This window comes from Salmo salar, chromosome 03 (genome assembly GCF_965601325.2).
Source record: "Salmo salar chromosome 03, fSalSal1, whole genome shotgun sequence".
NCBI lineage: Eukaryota > Metazoa > Chordata > Actinopteri > Salmoniformes > Salmonidae > Salmo > Salmo salar.
This window is the reverse complement of record NC_138293.1, coordinates 68,782,767-68,809,832: the sequence shown is the minus strand read 5'-3', so window position 1 is coordinate 68,809,832 and position 27,066 is coordinate 68,782,767. Positions and strand designations below refer to the sequence as shown.

At 44.4% G+C, this 27,066-nt stretch overlaps 2 protein-coding genes across 6 annotated transcripts; both read right to left on the bottom strand.

The window, feature by feature from the left end:
- Nucleotides 1-111: 111 nt before the first annotated feature.
- On the bottom strand, nucleotides 112-19,442 carry LOC106601215 (coiled-coil domain-containing protein 134-like). 5 transcript variants are annotated; one of them, XM_014193240.3, is made up of 12 exons: nucleotides 19,308-19,442; nucleotides 18,843-18,927; nucleotides 18,215-18,396; nucleotides 17,266-17,347; nucleotides 11,898-12,066; nucleotides 3,876-3,979; nucleotides 3,418-3,534; nucleotides 3,164-3,285; nucleotides 2,689-2,773; nucleotides 2,250-2,431; nucleotides 1,989-2,060; nucleotides 112-1,711 (listed from the first exon to the last, which is right to left on the bottom strand). In XM_014193240.3, coding segments are annotated over exons 6-12 (705 nt in total). In that variant the 5' UTR covers nucleotides 3,877-3,979; nucleotides 11,898-12,066; nucleotides 17,266-17,347; nucleotides 18,215-18,396; nucleotides 18,843-18,927; nucleotides 19,308-19,442; the 3' UTR covers nucleotides 112-1,585. The 5 variants fall into 5 exon arrangements, with proteins under 5 accessions (XP_014048715.3, XP_014048713.3, XP_082827538.1 ...); XM_014193238.3 differs by lacking the exon at nucleotides 3,876-3,979; XM_082971412.1 differs by lacking the exon at nucleotides 3,876-3,979 and having other exon boundaries at nucleotides 18,215-18,927.
- LOC106601176 (meiosis inhibitor protein 1-like) lies at nucleotides 19,328-25,447 on the bottom strand. Its single transcript, XM_014193160.3, has 6 exons — nucleotides 25,373-25,447; nucleotides 24,901-25,188; nucleotides 24,638-24,797; nucleotides 20,147-20,251; nucleotides 19,745-19,856; nucleotides 19,328-19,457 (listed from the first exon to the last, which is right to left on the bottom strand). The coding sequence occupies exons 1-5, from the start codon at nucleotides 25,445-25,447 to the stop codon at nucleotides 19,750-19,752; spliced, it is 735 nt and encodes a 244-aa protein (XP_014048635.3). The 3' UTR covers nucleotides 19,328-19,457; nucleotides 19,745-19,749.
- Nucleotides 25,448-27,066: the final 1,619 nt, after the last annotated feature.

Sequence of the window (27,066 nt, the reverse complement as noted above, 5' to 3'; positions counted from 1 at the left end):
CTTTGGCGCCGTCTAGTGGCAGATGTTCCGCATTCTGATTTCATTACATTGACTTTTATCATAATCTTCAACGATTGAGTGATTTATTTGTAATTATTTCAAATGAACAAGTATGATTCATAGTAATTTAATTTTATTAAACATTAAACAAAATGTATAAATCTCACGATAGTAAATTCTCAGCAATGAGACGCTTCATCTGAACCAGAGGAGGCTGGTGGGATCAGCTATAGGAGGAAATGCTCATTAAAATGGCTGGAATGGAATAAAACACAAACCTATGTTAACTCCGTTCCATTAACGCCATTCCACCCATTAAAATTAGCCCATTGACCTTTAGCTCCTCCCACCAGCCTGCACTTCTCTGAACATACATAAATAGTCGCATTTACAAAACAAACAAATCAATCAGTCATCACCTCTGTATATTGAATATAACTTATTTGCATTAAAATGAGCCAATTTCCCTCAAAATGTCAGAGGGAACAAAACACTAGGGGAATATCCCAATTGCATACTCCTCGCATCCTCTGGCTTTCTCAAAACCCATAGGAGGTGGTCAGAGAGGAGGGATTTCTGGTTGAATGGATTTTGAGACAGGACAGGAGGAGTATGGAATTGAGATCTTCCCTAGATATGCCAAAATATAGATGTTTTTTTAAAGGCATTGTTCTAGGTGACTGCTGTTCTGACATTTCATTACGGCCATCAGATGGACAGAAACAAATGTGACATATAGAAGTTTAAGCTGATGAGTGGTTGCCAAAAGACACAGCTCTAAGACATTATCCCTCCCTAATGGTAGGCAAAATAATATGTAAAATAGTTTTATTCAAACTCATAAGTGACCAAACCCCATTTAACAGTCATACGGACAGTCACACACAGAGAGAGCTAAGAAAGCATTCAGCTCTAGGAAAGCAAGTGGCAGACATGACAAATGGTTCTGCGATCAACACTTGTACCGCAAATCAAGAGGACACACCTAGAGTAGGACCATTCAACAACAAACTCATAAAATCTCTTATAGAAATCTGCTAACTCCAGAGAAGGTGACAGGAAAACTTAAACACAAAACAGAATTCAACATATTCAAGCTTTATATTTTAAAGCTTGTTGAATGGGAATGTAAACTCATACGTACAAATGCCATCATCAAAACAATTGTATGGTAGTAAATTGTATTCAATCTATTCACAAAAAATACAACATATTGGGTATTTGCTGTTTCTTCCAAAGTACAGTTATGTAATCTAGTTATGAAAATTATCTTTCCTTATTAAATCTTCAACATGTGCTAGCTGTATTTTCTTTGTTTCATAATAACTGCAGATTGGGCACAGTTCTGTATACAGTAAGTCTGAATCCACAGATGGAGCTCAACCTCCTTTCCTTCTCTCCAGTTTGTTCCTGCGCCACATAAACACTTCTAGTTCCCTCTCAAATTTTCTGCTGCCACTTTATCCCTTTGACAGAACTCATCAGTTCCAAGACCCAACCTCTTCATCACTGAATGTAGGACTCAGGACATCCCCCTACATTTTCCTTCTCCTCGTCATTTCTCTCCAAGAGTTGAGGTAAAGTACTATAGCTCAGTACGGGAGCGGGAGATGCGGGGCCCCTTCCTAATCTCTTTCCTCTTGTCCTCTTTCCTCCTCCTCTTCTCCTCCTCCCTCAGGATCTTCTGAAAAGCCTCTGCGGTGTGAAGCACCTGCACCAGAGAAAAGCAGAGCGCGTGAACGTGTGTTTTGAGAGGCATTTTTTTATAATACGTGTATGGAGTGTGGAGAATCAAACAGCAGAGGTTGGGAAAGCATAAAGGTGCAGTCAGTATGAGTTTTACTGATGTTATGCTCGTCTCAAACATAGTCAAGCTTGTTTGTTAAACAAGCCTTAAAAGAACACGCTTTCCAAGTCTGTCTGTTAGGCTTCCCTGCGATTGTATACAATGTGGTTACAGAGGCTGAGAGCCACTGTGTGTTACTCACGTTGTCTCTCTCAGTGCGGTATGGGTTGGTGAAGTCTGGGGATTTCTCTATTATTCCCAACTCCTGCGACATCTGAGAGACAAGGAGCGAGAGTTATCAGCCATTTTGAATCCATAGAAAAGTTATAATAGTATGCTTACAACATGCTTATAAAATGTAGTAATAAGGAGGTTATAATACATTACACCTGTTGACGTTAAATAAAGCATAAACATTTCCTCTATACCCCAGAATATACCCCCAGTTCTATCCCCGTCTCACCAGTGAGAGAACATGCTGGTGTGCCCCCCCGGTGAACACCCCAGTGAGGTTGCAGAAGCGTAGACCCCACCGCAGAAGGCCGCCCCAGTCAGGGTTACGGTCGTAATAGTGGTGGACGATACGTGGGAAACGCAACGCCACGTCCCCAAAGAACGCTGTGTTCTCCACCACATGGGAGTAGGCTATGGAGCGAGATAAAGAGAGTAGTCTACATTTCATACTTAGTAAATAAACTAGAACGTAAATCACTGCAGACTGACATACTAAAAGAGAGCGTAAGAAAACGTAAGAGGCGGAGAGGGAAAAGTGGAGGGAGAGGGGAGGCAGGCAGAAGAGGAGAAAAACAAGATGGTGACAGACAAAAATCAGATTAGCATCGAGTGAGAAAGAGGGAGGAGAGAGCAAAGTGTAGTAACGGTATAATGGTCCATGATCTGACCTTCTTTGATTTTGTCATCCATGGGGAAGGGATCATCAGCCTGCATGTTGGCTGCAATAAGGACGGCCTTTGAGTCCTCCAACACCTTCACAGAACACACACACACACACAATGTAGATTGCCCACTGTGGGTTGACCACCATAGTTGTCCTTGGGCAGAGAGCAGATACAACATAGCAGATATGTCCTCTGGGAATCAAACAGTATATATCTGGGAAGAATACAGTATATACAGTGAGGCTTCAAGCACAATAGGAAGACTTGGAAGCTAAATCCGGGTTACTCTAGTCTTATTAGTGACCGGCTACTTAGATACTGCATAGCAAGTGGCCTTATTTGCCTACTCATGAGCTCATAATAATCTAAACATGCTAAGAAACTAACACCGCAATTACTTCCCGCTAAGGCCACAACATCCTGTTTCTAGCTAATGGTCAGCATGAAGGGAAGTTAAACAGGAGTGGAGCCAGCGTACCTTAAACAGGCCCTTCAGCATGATGTCTATGATCTTATATTGCTGGTTGATGTCATTGAGCTCCACCAGGTTCTTCAGAGCATTTAGCTGGTCTTTCCTCTTGGTCTCAAACAGACGCTTGTCTGAGAGAGGGGAGGGGGGGTGTTCAGGAAGAAATGCTGACAGACATTTCAATACATACACACTAATCAAGGGTCATCCAAGAGGACACCTCTTCTAATATTCTGAAGAAGGAAACAGACACAGTAGGATACAGATCTCCAGGTTGGAGTCGTGTCTGTCGGAGTCTGCAGAGGAGAGGGCTGCAGCAGCAACCACCAGGAGGACTGTACACACACTCAGCATGGTCAAGAGGTGGCGATGGTGAGCCACTAACGCACACAGAACACAGTACAAGAGAAAATGCAGTTAAACAGTATTCTGAAATATTTATTACAATGTTTTTACTGAACTTGTAAAACCAACATTTACAGTAGGTCTGTCTGGTTGACAGAGCATATTTAGTATTTTGCTGTGTGTTTTGAGGGTTATCTATATTAAAAAATAATAATTAAAAGTATATTTAAGATCATATTTGTACTTTTTAAATCCAGTTTGGTCCTGTACAATAAATTACACAGGTTCTAATGAGGTTATACGTGTCCCATTTAAACAACTTCTAAAAGCCACTTGACATGTCACTTATCTAAACCCCAAAATAACTTTCACTGACTTCTTGCCAGCCCCTGTCTTGCATCCTCTTTCTTCCTCTCATCCACTCTCCATCCTCTAAGCTGTGGGCTGCCTCAACATTCCCCCAGGTCCAGCCTCCTCTCCCTTGGAGCATGTTAATACATTTGAACAGGATAAAAATGAGTCTTGGACTGCTGCATATTTGATGAGCATTGGCTTTTAAAACAACAATCAGCAGAAAACAAAAGTGTAGAGGGAGGAGACGACAGCATCGATAGAACACCAAATGTATAATTCAGCAATGTCTCCATCGATAGTATTATCAGAGAGTGCGAGAAGGGGAAGTGGCGGGGGGACGGGTGTTGTGAGAGGCAGAAGAAAGATGAGGAAAGTACTGTGGGATGAGAGAGACCCTGTGGGAGCCAACTGCTTTTCTGCTGAATATTTAATCTCTTTTTCAATATGCAACAAGGTTAAGCCTAAAGACAGAGATCTGATAGTGAGAGAAAGTGTCAGGGATGTGAGTGAAAGAGAATGAGGACTGACACCTGAAAACATCTTTTCAGCTGTTTCTCAAAATGGAGTCTCTCATTCTGAACTCTTCAGTTGCATTCCCCTACTCTGACACTGACCCTCCTATGGTTAGACTATTTAATTAAAATACTGCCTGAAGATTCAGAGATTGGGTTATGCAAGCCGCATGATTTGACATAGGCTATGACAGGTCATTTGCCCGAATCACCACGACATACTTTGAGAAACTTTGCAACATCTACTCTGTCCGCAAAAATTGGTGCTGATGAAAAAGTTGGAGCAGCAGAATACAGACAGTGTTCGATTAGGAACAATTTGTGCATTCTGAAAACATCTTTGGGCCGCCTTCCAGCTTTTTGTACTAAACATGCAAGTCAATAAGTCAAATATTTCTAAGACGGACAACCAGGGAAGAGGCTTAGTAGTAGGGAGCCCCATATCCATGTTTTGTTACAAGCATAGCCAAGAAGGCCATAGATATTATTAGTGTCAACACCATGGACAAATGGAAACATCAATGCTGGATGCCCATCGGACTAGACAAAGTGCTGGGATATTAAGGTGGAGCAGAGGGGGCAAGCGACTAGGACAGATCAATCATATCCCACAGGCATCATGCAAAGCACAGAATTTGAGAAATGACACTCCAAAATGCACCCATTTACTGTAAGCCCCCCCATCAGCTGTGTCCAGAGGTGTCATGCACATAGGGGGGACAAGGGCACATGCCCCCTCAGATTTGTCCCATTTTAAACATTTTCAGATGTTAAATTAATGACTAAACTTCATTTTTAAGCCCATGTTTTATAATAATTTGTCAGTGGTACTTTACAGAGGGGGCACACTGACTGGACCACACAAACAGTAACCTTCCTATTCTCCCTAGTAAGTGGTTCCTTACAAGGTGCACCAAGGAGCAAGATATTCTAGGCAGGACATTAGATTTTTATTTAACTAGGCCTGTCACTTAAGAACAAATTCTTATTTACAATGATGGCCTACCCCGGTCAAACCCTCCCCTAACCCGGACGATGCTGGGCCAATTGTGCACCGCCCTATGGGACTCCCAAACATGGCCGGTTGTGATACAGCCCGGGATCAAACCCAGGTCTGTAGTGACGCCTCTAGCACTGCGATGCAGTGCCTTACACTGCTGCGCCACTCAGGATCCTTAGTGCATGCAGACAGTATCGTCAGTGGAGGAGACACACACAGCGTTTGATTTGATATGCCAGTGATGGGCAGGACTTGCAGGAGGTATGTTTGTAAATGAATTTGATGAAGCTTTGTAGCCTATTGATTAATAAATCAAACTAAAAATGGTTGTTTCTCTGTAATAATAGCCATTTAGCTAGCCCAGATAGTTATGAGGTTGGGCGACTGGGAAAATAGCTACCAAGCCATTGCAGGCGATCAAGTCAGAGTAGCTTGTCTAACTATCTTATCAGGCATGCCTGCTGGCAAGGTCGGTAGACTTTAGAAAAGCAAGAAATTACTAAATAAGACTCACGTTCCTTTAAATATTTTAGCAGAGATGTAGGCCAACCGGCCGTATTATTCCTTTTACGTAATTTGTCATCTGCATCCAACTGGGCTCCATGCAGCTGGCTATAGATGGGTTAGCTGACAACGTCACGAAAACGATGCGCACGCTTCAATGGGGCAGAGGTCCGTGAGTTGTGATTCTGGATGGCCAGATAGCTACAAACAATGACAAGAAACTCCCATGTGGGGAATGGTAAGTGACCCGTTTCAGCTAGATTCATGCCATTCTTGATATCATGTCTTGTTTTGGAGGTGTAAAGGATTTCATGTCAATGCTAAAATGGCTCAAATTCACTAGATAGCTAACCAACAACTATAACAATGTATGAGAGACAACAAGCACTCATTGTGCAAATGCATTTACACTGGACAAAAATAGAACCAACTGTTAACATGTTAAGTTTATATGTTTCATGAGCTGAAATAAAAGATCCCGGAAATGTTACACACAAAAAACTTAATTCTCTCATGTTGTGCACAAATTTGTTTACATCCCTGTTAGTGAGCATTTCTCCTTTGCCAAGATAATACATCCACCTGACAGGTGTAGCATATCAAGAAGCTGATTAAGGGCCATCGCAGTGGTAGCTGTGCCGCTAGAGATTCTGGGTTCGAGTCCAGGCTCTGTCGCAGCCGGCCGCGACCGCGAGACCCATGGGGCGGTGCACAATTGGCCTAGCGTCGTCCAGGATAAGGGAGGGATTGGCTGGCAGGGATGTCCTTGTCCCATCGCGCACTAGCGACTCCTGTGGTGGGCCAGGCACAGTGCACGCTGACACATTGGTGTGTCTGGCTTCCGGGTTAAGTGGAAATCGTGTCAAGAAGCAGCGCGGCTTGGTTGGGTTTCGGAGGACGCACGTCTCTCAACCTTTGCCTCTCCCGAGTCCGTATGGGAGTTGCAGCGATGAGACAAGACTAACTACCAATTGGATACCACGAAAAAGGGGGTTAAAAAGAAGCTGATTAAACAGCATGATCATTACACAGGTGCACTCTTACTAAGGCCACTAAAAAGTGTCATTGTGTCACAACAATGCCACCGATGTCTCAAGTTGAGGGAGCATGAAATTAGCATGCTGACTGCAGGAATGTCCACCAGAGCTGTTGCCAGAGAACTGATTGTTCATTTCTCTACCTTAAGCCGCCTCCAATGTAATTTTAGAGAATTTGTCCAACCGGCCTCACAAGTGTAACCATGCCAGCCTAGGACCTTCACATCCAGCTTCTTCACCAGCGGGATTGTCTGAGACCAGCCACCCAGACAACTGATGAAACTGTGGGTTTGCACAACTGAGGAATTTCTGCACAAACTGTCAGAAACCGTCTCAGGGAAGCTCATCTTCATGCTCGGCGTCCTCACCAGTCTTGACCTGACTGCAGTTCGGCCTCGTAAACGACTTCAGTGGGCAAATGCTCACCTTTGACGGTCACTGGCACGGTGGAGAAGTGTGCTCTTCACAGATGAATCCTGGTTTCAACTCTACCGGGCAAATGGCAGACAGCATGTATGGCATCGTGTGGGCAAGCGGTTTGATGACAACTTGGTGAACAGAGTGCCCCATGGTGGGGGTGGGGTTATGGTATGGGCAGGCATAAGCTATGGCAAACGAACACAAATGCATCTTATCAATGGCAATTTGAAAGCACAGAGATACCGTGACGAGATCCTGAGGCCCATTGTCGTGCCATTCATCCACCGCCATCCCCTCATGTTTCAGCATGATAATGCAAGCCTCCCCATATCCCAAGGATCTATACACAATTCCTGGAAGCTGAAAATGTCCCAGTTCTTCCACGGCCTGCATACTCACAAGACATGTCACCCATTGAGCATGTTTGGGATGCTCTGAATCAACGTGTACAACAGCGTGTTCCAGTATCCGCCAATATCCAGTAACTTCACACAGCCATTGAAGAGGAGTGGGACATTCCACAGCCTGATTAACTCTATGCGAAGGAGATGTGTCGTGCTGGATAAGGCAAATGGTGGTCACACCAGTTACTGACTAGTTCTGATCCACCCTCCTACTTTTTATTTATTTTTAATAAAAAGGTATCTGTATTCCCAGTCATGTGAAACCCATAGATTAGGTCCCAATACATTATTTCAATTGACTGATTTCTTTATATGAACTGTAACTCAGTAAAATCTTAGAAATTGTTGGATGTTGCATTTATATATTTTGTTCAGTGTATGTTTTCAATAAACACTTGGAGACAAAATGTAGTTTACATGTTAACAATCTAAGCCAACCCCGTCTGTTTTCTCCATAGTTGCGCACGTGTCAGTTTTGTTGCGAAACAAACAACCCCTCTATACACTCATCCCCTGGCGACCGGCTCATACATAAAGCATCCTCAATTCAGACTGTAAGGGCTTCAATTTCCTCAACTAGTTTTAAAGAGCCACTGGGAAAAAATATGGCTACTGTCTAAAATGCTCCACCACCATGCTAGAGTGGCTAATGCTACCTCTGATGTTCAGCCAATCAGGCTGCAGCAGTCTGTTTATCCCTGGCTGAATGCAGTATGCAACATCAGGAAGTAGCACTAGCCACTCAAGCATGGTGGTCGAAAATTGTGTTTTATTAAGACAGTGTGCATATTTTTAAAGCTAGTTAAGGAGGAAATTGGCGCCCTCGCCCCTGAAAGGAGGATGTTTTATGTAGAGCCAGTCGCCGGCTGCATAGAGTCCAGTTGGATGCAGATGACAAAAGATGGAAAGGAATAATAAGTGCAATATGCAGCCAGTTGGGCTAGCAAAGATGCAGAGAAGCATATTTAAGGTTATGATACTATATACACCAGTGTGTCATTTTAATGAAAATTACAATTGAACAGGAAAAGAGGTATGCTTACATAACCTATGCAGAAAAATACATATCTTTTACATGGAATTAGGTATAATCATATGGCTATAGATTGAAAAATCCTAAATTGTCCAACACCTGAAACATCTTTTTCTTACAATCTGGAGGGGGCTCTAGACCATGCTAAAGAATTCAGCCACACATAATTCGTGCCCCCTATAAACTAATGTGTGCATGACGCCCCTGGCTGTCCATCATTACAGAATGGGCCATCCAATTCTGTGTATGTAGGCTGTTGTAAAATATTTTATTAATACATGAAATGTAATCTAGTACAGTATGTTGTACCATATAATCTGTCGGAGGTTTGAGGTTCAGGGTGGGACACATAAAAATATCTGAGCTCTCTGCGTGATACATACAGCTGTTATTTTATGCTTTCAGAGAAGCCCTGGGTATTGACTTAGTATTTTGTTGGCAATAATTGATACTTTGAGGAAAATGTCATACAAAACGTAAACTTGTTGAGATAAAGGTTAACATACTGCCAATCAAAATGACCCCTTTCTGACCCTGCTTGGAAACTGTTTTGCATACAGTGGACTTGAACGACCCTTTAATTTCATGTTTCCCAGCATTAGTATGTCAGACACCATTTCAAGGAAGAGGCTCGAGCCACAATGATCTGTGTTGCATGGTTTTAGAAAACGTTCGCGTTTTTGTGGTGTGCAGTTCGTTATCTTTGAAAACAACCGAGGCACATGAAATAGCAGCATTTCATTACCTGACGGGACTACTTGTGAATAAACCGGTCATCGAGAATTTGAATGGCAATGTAAACCCATCTGGATCTGAATGCATGCATTTCGCTCGCTACAGGTCAGCTGTGGACACTAGACTTCGACATCACAAACTCGCCGTTCACTCACCTCGTAGTAAGAAACAGCACGATATTAAACGATAGCAAAACCAACGATTCTTTCACGCTAGCATCCGTTTCCTCGTAAAGATGGAGACATCACTTGCGGAGTATTTGCTGCAATACTCAGCTGACAATATCGCGTTTGAAATGTTAATTTACATACAGAAGTCGCTTGCTCCACTCCGCCAGTGCCACAATCGCACCGGCTGGCTCTGCTTGGACGAATGACAGCCAGCGATTACATGGAAGGAGGTGGTTTCCAGACGGTATATTTTGAGCGGCACACAGGCCTTTGTACGCGGTAAATCCCTCCCCCTCCCGCTTATCACGAAAGCAAGTAAACCCATAGACCGAGGACTCTAATGTCAAAAGCCCGTTTCAGCATGGGCAGCACCATTTGAAGTAGTCAACTGGGTGGGACTTCCTATGGGTTATGAAGGATCACATACAGTACCTCCATCCAGGTCATCAGGAGGGATAAGCCAATGAACTATACTCGTGAGCAAACATTCCATAACTGCAGTTGGCAGTAAATCGGCTAGAAGGGATACAGCAAGTGTAGGCAACCCTGGTCCTGGAGTGCCGCAGCCACTTCATATTTTTTGCTTTAACCAGGAAGACCAGTTGTGTTGAATTTAGGCAATCACTTTACTGATCAATTAGCTCAGTTGGTCAGGTGTGGTGCCTAGTTGGGAACAAAATCCTGCAGTACTCAAGCAACAGGGTTGCCTACCCCTGGGATACAGCTTATGTCAGAATTGACCAGAATGTACTTTTAGTAGCAGGTCAGGAGAACTTACGCAGCAGGTTAGGACAATTAACGTAGCAAGTTAGGAGAATTAGGTTCATCTTAGGAAAAGAGTTATGGTTAGCTAAAATGCAAAAAACAAAAACGTTTGACGTAAATTTGACATCTGTATCCCGTCTAGCCATGACCATCCAAATCGGTGGCCTCAGATTGGCTTATATTTCTACTGAAATGACATATGACAACTGTTCTTTTCCAAACAACTCTTTATTATAAACTTATGTTATTGAAGACCTCAAACCTAAAGGCAAATGAATGGATGCTCCCCCCTAGTTTTGTTACTGACACAGTCGGTCAGTAATAATGACAGGAGTCCTACCAGACACCTCTTCAGAATAAGGCTGTTTGGTTGCAAAAACAGCCATAAATAAATAGATCAATAAATCAAACAGGTCTATAACTGAGAGCCAATGTGTCCGTCTGTCTTCACAGTGAAGTCGGACAGGCAGAGATACATCTCTCCAACACGCCTGAGAAAGGGGGTTAAGGACAGATAGGAAGGAGAGAGAAAGAGAGCTCCTAGAAAGAGCACTGTAATGGCATGTGTCTGATGACTAAAACAAGTTGATGTACACCGTTGGTAGACAGATGTACTGAAACATGAGTGGAGACTCAGTATGTGGAAACAGCAGGGACAGCACAAGAGATGACGTGAAATCCATCACGTATGACAGATGTAGTCAATGGCCTGTAAAAATCAATAAAGACTGATAAGTACTGCTCTGTCGACTTTAAAAAAAAGAGGAGCATCTCTTGCACTAACTATCTTTTATGCTATAACTCTGTGTGTGTGTGGGGGGGGGTCGCTGCCCAGCTTTTCTTAACTGCCTGGCTGAACACACCTTATCATCTGAATCTGTGTTAGACCATCACCAAGACTTGGCAGATTTATACATTTGTTTTGTTTGTATTTACAGCATATTTCAGATTCTCTTTGTAATGAAAAGCGCAATATAAAATAAATCTATTATTATTACTATAAGAGGCAGCATGCAGCAGATATCGTGACAGGACAGTCTCCCATAAGACCCGCTCTGATATGACAAGCTACTGAAGCGCACACTGCTGGAGTACATTCAGCTCTGTTAACGCCTGAATAAGTCACTGATCACACGCACACACTTGTCAAAGCTCTGTCACTAAGGGAGGCAGCAGGGCCAGCACGATGCTGTATCACATGACAAATGGGGACAGTGATGACTTTTCAGTGCAGTGACATTCCATTACTGAGCCAGATGAATCCTATGAGGGCCTGTGTCCTGCCACTCATGTGTGACACAATGGCGTAGAGGTGGTGACAGGGGGCTGCTTGGACATGGGACAATTAAAAGAGTGCGTCTCAGTGACATTCAACATAGTCTCTCAGAGCTCTGTCTGTGTGCTCTCTGTTTGCGTTTTACTCTGCTGCTGTATGTGTTCAAGTCAGTGTGTTGTGTACTCTACCTGTGTGAGCAGCTTTCTCAGGGCCTGTGTTGTGTTCTCTCCCAGCTTGTTCAGGCCTCTCTTCTCCACCGCCTCCAACACCTGACACAGGTCTGGCTCCCACAACACCACACCAACAGTAGTATGAGTGTGTCTGGGTGCAGTCTTGAAGCATCTGCATATTTCCCATCTGAAACAGTTCGGAGTAGTTCATATATGTGCATTTATTATGACACCATTTTGGGACGTTTTGGTCTTCGGCAAGGGCTTTTTCGGCTATTTGTCCACACAAACATTTTTCTTGTGACAAGCTGAAATTCGGTAGAAAATGTCTACGCCCCTTCTTCGGTGATTGGTCAACAGTAGGGATTCTTCAATTAAGTGATTGTTGTCATTCAACGACAGAAAATTAGTTTTCATGCAGATATTTTCACTTGAGAAATACTGCACCAAACATAAGTATGCTGAACAATGAATCAAATGGCCACCGGACTATTTACATTGACACCCCCCCATTTGTTTTGTACACTGCTGCTACTCGCTGTTTATTATCTATGCATAGTCACGTCACCCCACCTACATGTACAAATTACCTCAACTAACCTGTACCCCTGCACACTGACTCGGTACCAGTACCCCCTGTATATAGCCTCGTTATTGTTATTTTATTGTGTTACTTTTAATATTTTTTTTTAACTCTTCTTGTACTGCACTGTTGGTTAAGGGCTTGTAAGTAAACATTTCACGGTTAGGTCTACACTTGTTGTATTCGGTGCCTATGACAAATAAAGTTTGATTTGATCTGATTTGAGACATGAAAAGACAACCAGACACTGGCCATACAATGACAAAATCACCAGCACACACTGTGGCAAAACTCTAGATCACCTTTACTCCACACACCTTCCTCGCCCTCCCATTGGCAAATCAGACCATAACTCTATCCTCCTACAAGCAAAAACTCAAACAGAAAGTACCAGTGACGGACTCAATACAGAAGTGATCCGATGATACGTATGCTAATCTACAGGACTGTTTCGCAAGCACAGACTGGAATAGGTCCCGGGATTCATCCGATAACATTCAGGAGTTTACCTCTTCAGTCACCGGCTTCATTAATAAGTGCATCGACGACGTTGTCCCCACAGTAACCCAACCAGAAGCCATGGATTACAGGCAACACCCACACTGTGCTAAAGGCAAGAGCTGCTGCTTTTCAAGGAGCGGGTCACTAATCTGGATGCTTATAAGAAATCACGCTTAGACCGCCAACGAGCCATCAAACAGGCAAAGCATCAATAAAGGACTAAGACTGAATCCTACACCGTCTCTGACGCTCATCGGATGTGGCAGGGCGTGCAAACTTTCACAGATTACAAAGGGAAACCCAGCCGCGAGCTGCCCAGCTACCCGAGCCTACCAGACAAGCTTAAATGCCTTCTATGCTCACTTCGAGGCAAGCAACACTGAACCATGCATGACAGCGCCAGCTGTTCAGGAACGACTGTGTGATATTGTTCTCTGTAGCCGATGTAAGACCTTTAAACAGGTTAACATTCGCAAGGCCACGGGGCCAGACGGAATACCAGGATGTGTACTCAGAGCATGTGCTGACCATCTAGCAAGTGTCTTCACTGACATTTTGAACCTATCCCTGACCCGGTCTGTAATACCAACTTGTTTCAAGCAGACCACGATAGTCCCGGTCCCCAAGAATGCCAAGGTAACCTGCCTAAATAACTATCGCCCCGTAGCACTAAGATATATAGCCATGAAATGCTTTGAAAGGTGGGTCATGTATCACATCAACACCATCATCCCAGACACCCTGAACCCACAGATGATGCAATCTCTATTGCACCCTACACTGCCCTCACCCACCAGGACAAAATTAATACTTATATAAGAATGATGTTCAATGACTACAGCTCAGCAATCAACACCACAGTCCAAATAAACAAATAGTCACCAAGCTCAGGACCCTGGGACTGAACACCTCCCTCTGTAACTGGATCCCAGACATCCTGACAGGCCGCCCCCAGGCGGTGAGGGTAGGCAACAACACATCCGCCCACGCTGATAGGACTGATCACCGACAACTATGAGAAAGCCTATAGGGAGGATGTCAGAGACCTGGCAGTGTGGTGCCAGGGCAACAACCTTTCACTCAAAGTCAGCGACACAAAGGAGCTGATCGTGGACTACAGGAAATGGAGGGGCGAGCATGCCCCATCCACATCAATGGGGCTGTAGTGTAGTGGGTCGAGAGCTTCAAGTTCCTCAGTGTCCACATCACTAAGGAATTAACATGGTCCACACACACCCACACAGTTGTGAAGAGGGCACAACATTGCCTCTTCCCCTGAAGAGGCTGAAAAGATTTGGCATGGGCCCTGAAATCCTCAAAAAGTTCAACAGCTCCACCTTTGAAAGCATCTTGACTGGCTGCATCACCGCTTGGTACGGCAACTGCAAGGCGCCTGACCGCAAGGCTCTACAGAGGGTGGTGAGTAAGGCCCAGTACATCACTGGGGCCAAGCTCCCTGCCATCCAGGACCTCTATACCAGGCGGAGTCAGAGGAAGACTCCAGCAACCCAAGCCATAGACTGTTCTCTCTGTTCTACCTGCTACAGCTTCTAACCCCAAGCCACAAGACTGCTAAACAAGGCTGCTAAATAGCTAATCAAATGGATACCCGGGTATACCTGCAATGACCCTTTTTTTAACTAAATCTCACAAACACTGGACTCTACCCACACACTCACACATACTTACACTGACACCCCAACACACACACTACATATGCTCACACACACACATAACATGCGCATACAGGCATTCTGACGCCACACACACACTTTCACACTCACCACATACACTGCGGCTACTGTCTATTATCTATCCTGTTGCCTCGTCACTTTACCCGTTACCTATATGTACACATCTACCTCAATTACCTCGTACCTCTACACATCGACTCGGTACTGGTACGCCCTGTATATACAGTTGAAGTCAGAAGTTTACAAGCCCTTCGGTTGGAGTCAGTAAAATTCTTTTTTTCAACCACTCCACAAATTTCTTGTAAACAAACTATAGTTTTGGCAAGTCGGTTAGGACATCTACTTTGTACATGACACAAGTAATTTTTCCAACCATTGTTTACAGACAGATTATTTCACTTATAAATCACTGTATCACAATTCTAGTGGGTCCGAAGTTTACATACACTAAGTTGACTGTGCCTTTAAACAGCTTGGAAAATTCCAGAAAATGATGTCATGGCTTTAGAAGCTTCTGATAGGCTAATTTACATAATTTGAGTCAATTGGAGGTGTACCTGTGGATGTATTTCAAGGCCTACCTTCAAACTCAGTGCCTCTTTGTTTGACATCATGGGAAAATCAAAAGAAATCAGCCAAGACCTCAGAAAAAAAATTGTAGACCTCCACAAGTCTGGTTCATCCTTGGAAGCAATTTCCAAACGCCTGAAGGTACCACGTTCACCTGTACAAACAATAGCACGCAAGTATAAACACCATGGGACCACACAGCCGTCATACCGCTCAGGAAGGAGACACATTCTGTCTCCTAAAGATGAACGTACTTTGGTGCGAAAAGTGCAAATCATTCCCAGAACAGCAGGAAAGGACCTTGTGAAGATGCTGGAGGAAACAGGTACAAAAGTATCTATATCCACAGTAAAACGAGTCCTATATCGACATAACCTGAAAGGCCGCTCAGCAAGGAAGACGCCACTGCTCCAAAACCGCCATAAAAAAGCCAGACTACAGTTTGCAACTGCACATGGGGACAAAGATCGTACTTTTGGGAGAAATGTCCTCTGGTCTGATGAAACAAAAATAGAACTGTTTGGCCATAATGACCATCTTTATGTTTGGAGGAAAAAGGGAGAGGCTTGCAAGTCGAAGAACACCATCCCAACCGTGAAGCACTGGGGTGGCAGCATCATGTTGTGGGAGTGCTTTGCTGCAGGAGGGACTGGTGCACTTCACAAAATAGATGGCATCATGAGGACGGAAAATTATGTGGATATATTGAAGCAACATCTCAAGACATCAGTCAGAAAGTTAAAGCTTGGTCGCAAATGGGTCTTCCAAAAGGACAATGACCCCAAGCATACTTCCAAAGTTGTGGCAAAATGTCTTAAGGACAACAAAGTCAAGGTATTGAGGTGGCCATCACAAAGCCCTGACCTCAATCCTATAGAAAATTTGTGGGCACAACTGAAAAAGCATGTAAGGAGGCCTACAAACCTGACTCGGTTACACCAGCTCTGTCAGGAGGAATGGGCCAAAATTCACCCAACTTATTGTAGGAAGCTTGTGGAAGGCTACCCGAAACGTTTGACCCAAGTTAAACAATGTAAAGGCAATGCTACCAAATACTAATTGAGTGTATGTAAACTTCTGACCCACTGGGAATGTGATGAAAGAAATAAAAGCTGAAATAAATCATTCTCTCTACTACTATTCTGACAGTTCACATTCTTAAAATAAAGTGGTGATCCTAACTGACCTAAGACAGGGAATGTTTACTAGGATTAAATGTCAGGAATTGTGAAAAACTGAGTTTAAATGTATTTGGCTAAGGTGTCTGTAAACTTTCGACTTCAACTGTGTATATATATATATATATATATATACACACACACACACACACACACACACACAGAAAGCCAGTATGAGGGTTTGCGCTCATGCTAGAATGAAAGAATGCGTGGAAGAGAAAACATCTGTAGAGTCCAAAAAGTACTTGCACTCAAATCATAAAAAGGAATAACCCAATGAGGCTGAGATGCAAAAATAATATCATTCATTTAATCCATGCTCGAAAGAATACAAAAAGTGAAAGGTGCTATATAAAAAAGGAATGGAGCGTTCCATTTTTTAAATTTTATATAGCACCTTGCACTTTCACACAGATTGTAACGATGTACAGTAGCTATGCAGTCATTCAGCGATACTGGACACAGAAACCAGGCTAACCTTCCAAAGAATGCTGACTAAATCAGTTTGAGCTCTACAACTAACCACAATATGAATGATATTTTTCTGTACTAAAATTGTAAATACTGTACCACATGGCAGTTATGTACATATTGTTGCTTAATTCCTTTTCCTCATTTAACTGGAAGATGTAAATATTGTGTTTTTTGTTGTTCCTGGAGGCTGTTGCTATAGTGATAACCAAAAGATACCCGTGTTGTTATTTTTACTCGTTGTTGTTATTCATTATTCACTGTGTATTTATTCCGTGTGTCACTATTTCTATTGTTATCTTTAACACTGCATTGTTGGAAAAGGACCCGTAAGGAAACATTTCACTGTTAGTCTACACCTGTTGATTTGATTTGTCTGAGTCAGGTACCTGTAGATGGACTTCTCCTTTGCAGAAACCGCAGCAGAGACCCCAGGCAGTTCACTGACACACTGAGCAACAGCTCCTGCTTCTGGAAGAGGCGGAGGACAGAAAGACATTTAGCCAGCTGGAGGGATGAATAGAAGAGGGAGAGAGAAGATATTAAGCCAAACAGAGGGATGGAAAAGAGAGAGAACCAGATAGAAAGAGAGAGAGTGAGGGATTATTTAATAATGCATTACCTCCCACTCCACAGCCGCCCCTACTGAGGCAGTGACTAGTGATTAGTGTCCCAAAATAGTGAAGTAGGGCAGATGGCTATAGAGAGGAGGTCCACAGAGAGTTCCAGTCTAATCCTGGAAGCCAGTGCAGCCTCACATCATCGGCTTAGCGCACCACAGCGCAGTGGACCGAGGGGCTACGCTCTACAGAGCAGCCACTGATATGGAACTACTGCCCTGACTGATACAGGGTGGTATTATTCAACACCAAATTGGTTATATAGGAAGAGGAAGACATGAAGTGCATTCTTCACTATACATACACAGCATAGACTAAACTCTGCTATAGAGACAGCGGGAGAGACGGGAGGAGTTGAAGATGCTTCATGTAGAGTTACTGTGAGCTCTGACCCAGTCATTAGGTGATGACAGTAATGATACGCAGTATTTATGAAGTGCGTTTATCCCCATAACACTGCCATTAACACCAGTGTACTATACATAGACTATAAAAGGTGTATATAAAAGGCTGCACTGTAGAGAAAGAGAAAAAGAGGGTAGAAAGGAAGGACACATTTGAGTGCTTTACCACATCAGCCTTTTGTTCTATCAGGGATGCTTTTCGAACAACAATGAATCAATGGAAAATGTAGGAATAAAAACAGTATAGGGAAGAACTCTGGGGTGTTAACAGCTCTGTAGTGTGTGTGTGTGTGTGTGTGTGTGGTGTGTCTGACCTGCAGCAGGAGGCCGTAGAGTGCGGTGATGAGGCAGTGGGCCCCGTAGGATCCCAGCGGGTACAGAGAGCTGTCTGTGTCCCTCAGGGGCCTCTGTGCTGCCCCGGGGCCAACACTCACACACAGCACTGGAGACTCCAGGTCAACATCTAGAACAGCCTGCAGCAGCCTCAGGGAACTAGCTGTGGGGTGGAAGGCGAGGGAGGAGAGGGAGAATGAGGGAAGACAGATGAACGAGGGGGAAGAAGTGGAATTCAAGGAGATTTGGAGTGAGGAAAGGGAGAACGTGGGCAGAGAAGAGAGAGGGGAGAGGTTGAAAGAGGCCCTTTTGTCAAACACTCATGTACACTGAGATATTAGACCCCTCTAAGGGAGAGAAGAGACAATTAGCGATAGCAGAAAGAGAGAGGGAGAGCGAGAGAGAAAACAGAGACAGAGGGAGGAGGCGGCAGCGGAGGAGAGAGACCGTAGATCCCCTTGGCCCTGACAGCCCACTCATACAACAGGGAGAAAGAGATACAGAACATTTCTATTCCAACTCCTCTGTTGGAGGAAGGCCACATAACGGAATTAAAGCCTGTGTTAACAATTCTGCTTTGTTCTGCTTAGTGTGGTGGAGCGTTATTACCCAGTAAGAGGCTGCCTGTCTTCCTCTTCCCAAAGACCAGGGTCTGCACCATGAAGCCCACGTTCAACCTGATGCTTCTATGGACCTTGGGATACAGAAAGGGAAGAAAATGACAAGACATGATAAGGCAACAACCATAGAACTAGGAATGTAATTTAACAGGATCTCTATGTCAACAACGCTCTCTGTTCAACAACACACTGTCCTACAGTACAAGAACGCTCTCTGTTCAACAACACACTGTCCTACAGTATAAGAAGACAAATATATTGTCTAACATCAAGGTCTCTGATACATTCTTCTGCTTTGAGTGCTGTATTCAATGTGTGTGTTCCATTGTCAGCTGTAGAGTACAGTGTGTCTCCCCTGGTAAGTCCCCTGCTCCTGTCCTCACTCGAGTGTGTTTTGTACTACATTGTGTAGCCTGTGTAAAGGTCTTCATGAGGGTTAGCGTGACAGAACAACCTGAGCTGAATGAGTGTGCTGCAGCGTGACGAGAGAGGACAGGAGCAGTTGAGAGCAGCACAGCAGGACAGACGTAGGAGAGAGGGAAGAGGAGAGGTCCAGCCTGCAGTTGGTCCATCAGCCCGGCGTTACACAGCAGCGTGGACACAGCTGGGGAGGAGAAAACAAAAAGACAAGAAGAGATCACACAAGATATTATCCAATATATAAAACATACTACCAAATTAATGTGTGAGTGTGTTGTGTGCCCTTGTGAATGGCACCGACTGGTTCTGTACAAGTGTGTGCCTTTCGTACAGGCCAGACGGCACAACCCAATCTGTGTCTCTGGGGGACTGTGTGTGTGAGAGAGAGAGAGGCAGGTGGCAGCGTGTATGAAGGCTGCTCGCTGTGCTGCACTTAATGAGAAGGACAGGGTGGCAGACTGAGTTTGTCACCTCAGTCAGTGCAGTGAGGGGGGGGACAGGTGCAGACAGCAGTACAGGTAGCTGAAGGCTGGCAGCAGACACTCCGTGTTGGAGGCTTGCAGCTTCCCTGCCAGCTTACTCACTGGAACGCGCCCACAATAAGACAGGAGACAAAATAAGACATCCGACAGAATACAAGATCATAACATCTATAGTCAGAAGAAAGCCGCCATGTTATTGATACTTAAATACTACTTTCACCTACAAATTCAGATTATGCTTATGTCATACGCTTTGTTGATGTGAGCAAAAACCCTAAGGCATTTATACATCGATTGAACAGATATTGAATGTAGAGAGTGAGTACAGAGTGAGTACAGCGAGAAATAGTGAATTATGCACGGCTGACTCCTTTTGACCCTGTGACCTCACCGTGGTAGAGCAGTCTGAAGTGGATGCCGTCCATCTCATTCTCAGTGGAGCCACTGGTCTGCATCAGGCACAGCAACCTCAGGACCAGAGGGAGAGAGCCCACGGCTAGAGAGATTGGGAGAGGGATAAGGGGGAGAAATAATTAACGAGAGAGATGAAAGAGCAAGAAAGAGGCCAAAAACACTCATTTCCATACTCCCCTGGCTGCATTTTATTTACATTAGATAGTCACCCAACAGCATTATAGGTTAATATAAAGTATATCAACCCAGCAAAAAAAGAAACGTCTTTTTTTCAGGACCCTGTCTTTCTTTCAAAGATAATTCGTAAATATCCAAATAACTTCACAGATCTTCATTGTAAAGGGTTGTAAACACTGTTTCCCATGCTTGTTCAATGAACCATAAACAATTAATGAACATGCACCTGTGGAACGGTCGTTAAGACTCTAACAGCTTACAGACGGTAGGCAATTAAGGTCACAGTTATGTAAACTTAGGACACTAAAGAGGCCTATCTACTGACTCTGAAAAACATCAAAAGAAAGATGCCCAGGGTCCCTGCTCATCTGCGTGAGCGTGCCTTAGGCATGCTGCAAGGAGGTATGAGGACTGCAGATGTGGCCAGGGCAATAAATTGCAATGTCCGTACTGTGAGACGCCTAAGACAGCGCTACAGGGAGTCAGGACGGACAGCTGATCGTCCTCGCAGTGGTAGACCACGTGTAACACCTGCACAGGATCGATACATCCGAACATCACACCTGCGGGACAGGTACAGGATGGCAACAACTGCCCGAGTTACACCAGGAACGCACAATCCCTCCATCAGTGCTCAGACTGTCCGCAATAGGCTGAGAGAGGCTGGACTGAGGGCTTGTAGGCCTGTTGTAAGGCAGGTCCTCACCAGACATCACCGGCAATAATGTCGCTTATGGGCACAAACCCACCGTCGCTGGACCAGACAGGACTGGCAAAAAGTGCTCTTCACTGACGAGTCGCGGTTTTGTCTCACCATTGGTGATGGTCGTATTCGCGTTTATCATCGAAGGAATGAGCGTTACACCGAGGCCTGTACTCTGGAGTGGGATCGATTTGGAGGTGGAAGGTCCGTCATGGTCTGGGGCGGTGTGTCACAGCATCATCGGACTGAGCTTGTTGTCATTGCAGGCAATCTCAACGCTGTGCATTACAGGGAAGACATCCTCCTCCCTCATATGGTACCCTTCCTACAGGCTCATCCTGACATGACCCTCCAGCATGACAATGCCACCAGCCATACTGCTCATTCTGTGCGTGATTTCCTGCAAGACAGGAATGTCAGTGTTCTGCCATGGCCAGTGAAGAGCCCGGATCTCAATCCCATTGAGCACGTCTGGAACCTGTTGGATTGGAGGGTGAGAGCTAGGGCCATTCCCCCCAGAAACGTCTGTGAACTTGCAGGCGCCTTGGTGGAAGAGTGGGGTAACATCTCACAGCAATAAATGGCAAATCTGGTGCAGTCCATGAGGGGGAGATGCACTACAGTACTTAATGCAGCTGGTGGCCACACCAGATACTGACTGTTACTTTTGATTTCACGCCCCCTTTGTTCAGTGACACATTATTCAATTTCTGTTAGTCACATGTCTGTGGAACTTGTTCAGTTTATGTCTCAGTTGTTGAATCTTGTTATGTTCATATAAATATTTACACATGTTAAGTTTCCTGAAAATAAACGCAGTTGACTGTGAGAGGACGTTTCTTTTTTTGCTGAGTTTATTAATGCAAATGATATCGTGCAGCATGTTCTAGTGGGAGAGCTGATGGTAACTAGTTAGTTCAACCCCTCAGAGTGGACATATAGTTGTGGTGTGCCCTTGAGCTACAGAAATTAACTTACACAACCTCAATGGGTATCCATCCACCAGAATGGGTGGCAGGAGAGTGTATGAATGCAGTGTAACCGAGCCTTGATAAAAGCTGTCTGGGATGCTGAGACACTGTTGGGGGGTGGATGTGATGTGCTCACTCGCGGCTGTTGGTGAAGCTGCTCTAGTTAAAGTCTCTCAATTACTGCCTGCTCCTATAGGAGAGGAACGTCAAAGCTCATTTTCTTCTATTGGACTTGATATCACGCCACAGAGTGAAGCCGCTTTGTTCTCCCTGCAAATACACTGAACAAAAATATCAACTGCAACATGTAGTGTTGATCCCATGTTTCATGAGCTGAATTGTTTTTTTTAATCCCAGAAATGGTCCATACACAGAAAAAGCTTAATCTTCTCAAATGTGTTTACATCCGTGAGCATTTTTCCTTTTCCAAAATAATCCTTCCACGTGAGAGGTGTGGCATATCAAGAAGCTGATTAAACAGCATGATCATTACACAGGTGCACCTTGTGCTGTGGACAGTAAAAGGTCACTTTAAATTTGTTGTTTGTCACACAACACAATGCTACAGATGTCTCAAGTTTTGAGGGAGCGTGAAATTGGCATGCTGACTGCACGAATGTCCACCAGACCTGTTGCCAGACAATTGAATGTTCCTTTCTCTACATCGTTTTAAAGAATTTGGCAGTACATCCAACTGGCTTCACAACTGCAGACCACATGTAACGACGCCAGCCCAGGACCTCCACATCCGGCTTCTCCACCTGCGGGATCGTCTGTGACCAGCCACACGGACAGGTGATGAAACTGAGGAGTATTTCTGTCTGTAATAAAGTCCTTTTGTGGAGACATAGTCTGATTGGCTGGTCCTGGCTCCCCAGTGGGTGGGCCTATGCCCTCCCAGGCCCACCCATGGCTGCGCCCCTGCCCAGTCATGTGAAATCCATAGATTAGGGCCTAATGAATTTATTTAAATTGACTGATTTCCCTATATGAACTGTAACTCAGTAAAATCGTTTAACCTCTCTTGGGCAGGTGGGACGCTACCGTCCCACCCACGGTTCACACTATTCAACAGCCAGTGAAAAATCAGAGCACCAAATTCAAAACAACAAAATGTCATAATTCAAAGTTCTCAAACATACGACTATTTCACACCATTTTAAAGATACACTTCTCCTTAATGTAACCACATTGTCCGATTTCAAAAAGGCTTTACGGCAAAAGCATAAAGTTAGATTATGTTAGGACAGGGACAACACAAGAAAAACCACACAGACATTTTCAAAGCAGGAGAGGGGTCACAAAAAACAGAAATTCAGCTAAAATTAAGCACTAACCTTTGACGATCTTCATCAGATGACACTCCTAGGACTCAATGTTAGACAATACATGTATGTTTTGTTCGATAAAGTTCATATTTATATCCAAAAACAGAATTTTACATTGGCGTGTGATGTTCAGAAAATATTTTGCCTCCAATACTTCCGGTGAATCAGCACAAAATTTTACAAAAATACTCATCATAAACGTTGATAAAATATTAAACTGTTATTCAAAGAATTATAGATAACCATCTCCTTTATGCAACCGCTGTGACAGATTTCAAAAAAGCTTCACGGGGAAAGCACACTTTGCAATAATCTGAGTACGGCGCTCAGAAAAATACACCAGGCAATACAGATACCCGACATTTTGGAGTCATCTAAAATCATAAATAGCATTATAAATATTCACTTACCTTTGATGATCTTCATCAGAAGGCACTTCCAGGAATCCCAGGTCCACAATAAATGTTGTTTTGTTCGATAAAGTCCATAATTTATGTCCAAATACCTCCTTGTTGTTAGCGCGTTCAGTAAGCTACTCCAAATGTAGGAAGCGCGCCCAAAATTTCACGACGAAAAGTTAAAAAAAGTTATATTTACGTTCGTTGAAACATGTATAGCATCAATCTTTAGGGCCTTTTTAACATAAAACTTCAATAATATTCCAACCGGACGATTCCAATGTCTTGAAAAACATTATGGAACACAGCTACCTCATCACGTGAATGCGCGCCACAAAACTCATGTCATTTTCTGAGTCACCAACTTCCCGGCCTTCTTGTTCGCTCTCTGTTCACTGCAAAAGCCTGAAACTAGGTTCTAAAGACTGTTGACATCTAGTGGAAGCCTTAGGAAGTGCAAAATGAACCCTAAGTCACTGTGTGTTAGATAGGCAATGACTTGAAAAGACTACAAGCATCAGATTTCCCACTTCCTGGTTGGATTTTTCTCAGGTTTTTTCCTGCCATATGAGTTCTGTTATACTCACAGACATCATTCAAACAGTTTTAGAAACTTCAGAGTGTTTTCTATCCAAATCTACTAATAATATGCATATTCTAGTTTCTGGGCCCGAGTAGTAGGCCGTTTAATTTGGGTACGTTTTTCATCCGGCCGTGAAAATACTGCCCCCTACCCAAGAGAGGTTAAAATTGTTGCATGTTGCATTTATATTTTTGTTCAGTATACATGGATCTTCTTTCCCAATTGTATTTGTAACATGAGGATATATGGATAATTATATAGATAGACTATGTATCTAAATAATGGTATACTCTCGTTTTTCTCCTCACCTCCTGTCCCCTGGCTGCTCTCCAGGCCCAGTCTCTGGAGCAGCTGTAGCAGAGTGGGTCTGAGTAGGGTACACAGGCCGGCCTTACAGCCCCGCAGGAAACTCCCCAGCACCTCTACAGCACGTTCTGCCAGGGGATCCTCCCTGGTACACACCATGCCCTACATACACAGAGAGGCAGGGGTGCATGCAGAGAGCTAGGGTTGGCAAAGAAACAGGCTTGTGCCCAGTCTCTGGACAGTAAATAAGGTCTCCCTCCCTCACCAGCAAGTTCAGTATGACAGTGGGGCTCTTCTCCAGCAGAGTCAGCAGGGCTGTGTTGTCTGGATCCTGGATCTGCTCTGACGGGCCCTCTGTCTTCTTACTGTTTGTGTCTAACTGCGGTGTGGCCTCAGCACGGTGGGACAACCACAGCTCCAGGACCCGGGGCCCAAAGTGCTCGGCCAGCTCTGGGTAGCAGAAGAGGAAGTGTAGGAGTGGAGGGTGGTGGGTGTAGAGGGAGGCGAAACTGGGGCTGGAGGACAGGGCCTTGCTGATGCAGTTTAGAGGAGGCTGGACAAGAGAGGGGGGGACAACGACAGAGGACTAAAGAATGAGAAGGAAGTCTTACAGGTGCACAACTTTGATGCTTAAAGTCATTTGTTGTGACTTGACTAACAAGAAACAGAGGAGTTATGGCTTTGTACATTCATCAACCACTTCATTTACCAATAAGGTGTTGAGGAATAATGGAGACTTGCAGAGCCATGTCCTTAATTCCCGCGTGAGTTCCAAATATCTCTAACCGTCGCCCCTGTGTGAGTTTTTTCATGTTCGTGATGTCAGAATGCTCTCACTGTTCCATGCAACAGGACAGTTACCCGCGCTGCCCTCAAACCAAGGCACTCTGCCTGCTAATATTATATATAGGCTGTTTCAACTTGTCATTTTCAAATTATTTTCTAACAACAGTTTGAATTGAGGTGTGTTCCGCCTCCTCGTTAATTTGCATAAGAACTAGCCCATATCACTGCTGCGAACAATTTATGTTTTTAGGCTTTACTAAGCGGACAAACTTCTCTCTTCAACGAGAGCCCAAGCACTTCCCTAGTGTTTCCCCAGATCAAGTATGAAGACATTGCGCATCTCTAGTCAGAACAAGCCTTGCACATACGTTTTCCCCCAGCACATTTTCTGGCTGGCGCCCGCATTGCCTTCATGATTGTTTTCCTTACAAATTGGACACGTGTGCGTTCCTATCAAAGTAAGTGGCTTATTTTCTGTATATCTTGTTGTTTCTGCTGTAGCACACCATATGTATGCATGGATCATAATGTATTTACTGTTTTATTCATGTTTTCAAGTACTGGTGACAAATCATGCATTCCGATTCTTGCATAAATTGTACTGGACACACGTGTGTAAAATACTTTTTTGAATGTAGTACTGATTATGATGTGCTGATGCTAAGCTATTTGCCAGCTATGTGTGGCGCCATGTTTGTTGACATCATACAATGCATTCTGGTTGTCATGTAAGCTTCTGTCAGACCAAAGATGTTATACCAAGGGATAGTTCACTCAAATGAATTATGTTGGTTTCAAGACAACTGTAAAATCACGACGTCAATGATCTTCAGGTCGGAGCTCTGGAAAGAGGCATGAGTTCCCAAGTTGGAATTCCGAGTTGGATGACTGTTCAAAACAATTTTTCCCAGTCGGAGCTCGTTTTTTCTAGAGTTTCCAGTTGTCTTGAACACACAAGTCGGAGATCTCCCAGTTCCCAGTCGTTTTGAATGCGACATCAGATTGTAACTTTGGTACCTCATGGTTTCCAGCTCAGACCCCCCTTTCCAGGGGTTTTATTTTTGTTTAGTATAAACTTCCCCCCTGGCGCCGGGCACCCCAGCATTACGCACTCCCGCCACCATCATTACGCACACCTGCTTCCCTCGTCACACGCATCAGCGATCATTTCGACTCAATCACCTGTTAATTCCTTCCCTATATCTGTCTGTCCTCCAGCTCTGTTCCCCCCTTCCTCATTAACGTTCGTATGTTGTTTTGTTACCCGTGTGCTGAAGCTGTTTCTGTCTTGTGCCTTGTCTGTTACTCATTAAATGTTTGACTCCCCGTACCTGCTTCTCGACTCCAGCGTCAGTCCTTAAAGAATGCGGAAGCCATCAAACGAAGCGTCGGGGAGTGCAGTCGTTTCGGTTGGTGGTGACGTTGGGTCCAGGGGCTGCTGCCGATGGAACCGGGGGTGCCTAAGCCAGCTCGTTGGGCTACCCCGCCCTAGCTGGCTCGAGAGGTTTCCTTGCCCCGGTTGGCTCGGCAGGCTCCCATCCCATGTCAGGCCTCAGCCGGATCGCCAGGCGTCAACGCTTCAGCCGGCTCATCAGGCTCCCATGTTCCGGCGGGATCAGCAGGCTTTCACGCCTCAGCCGGATCA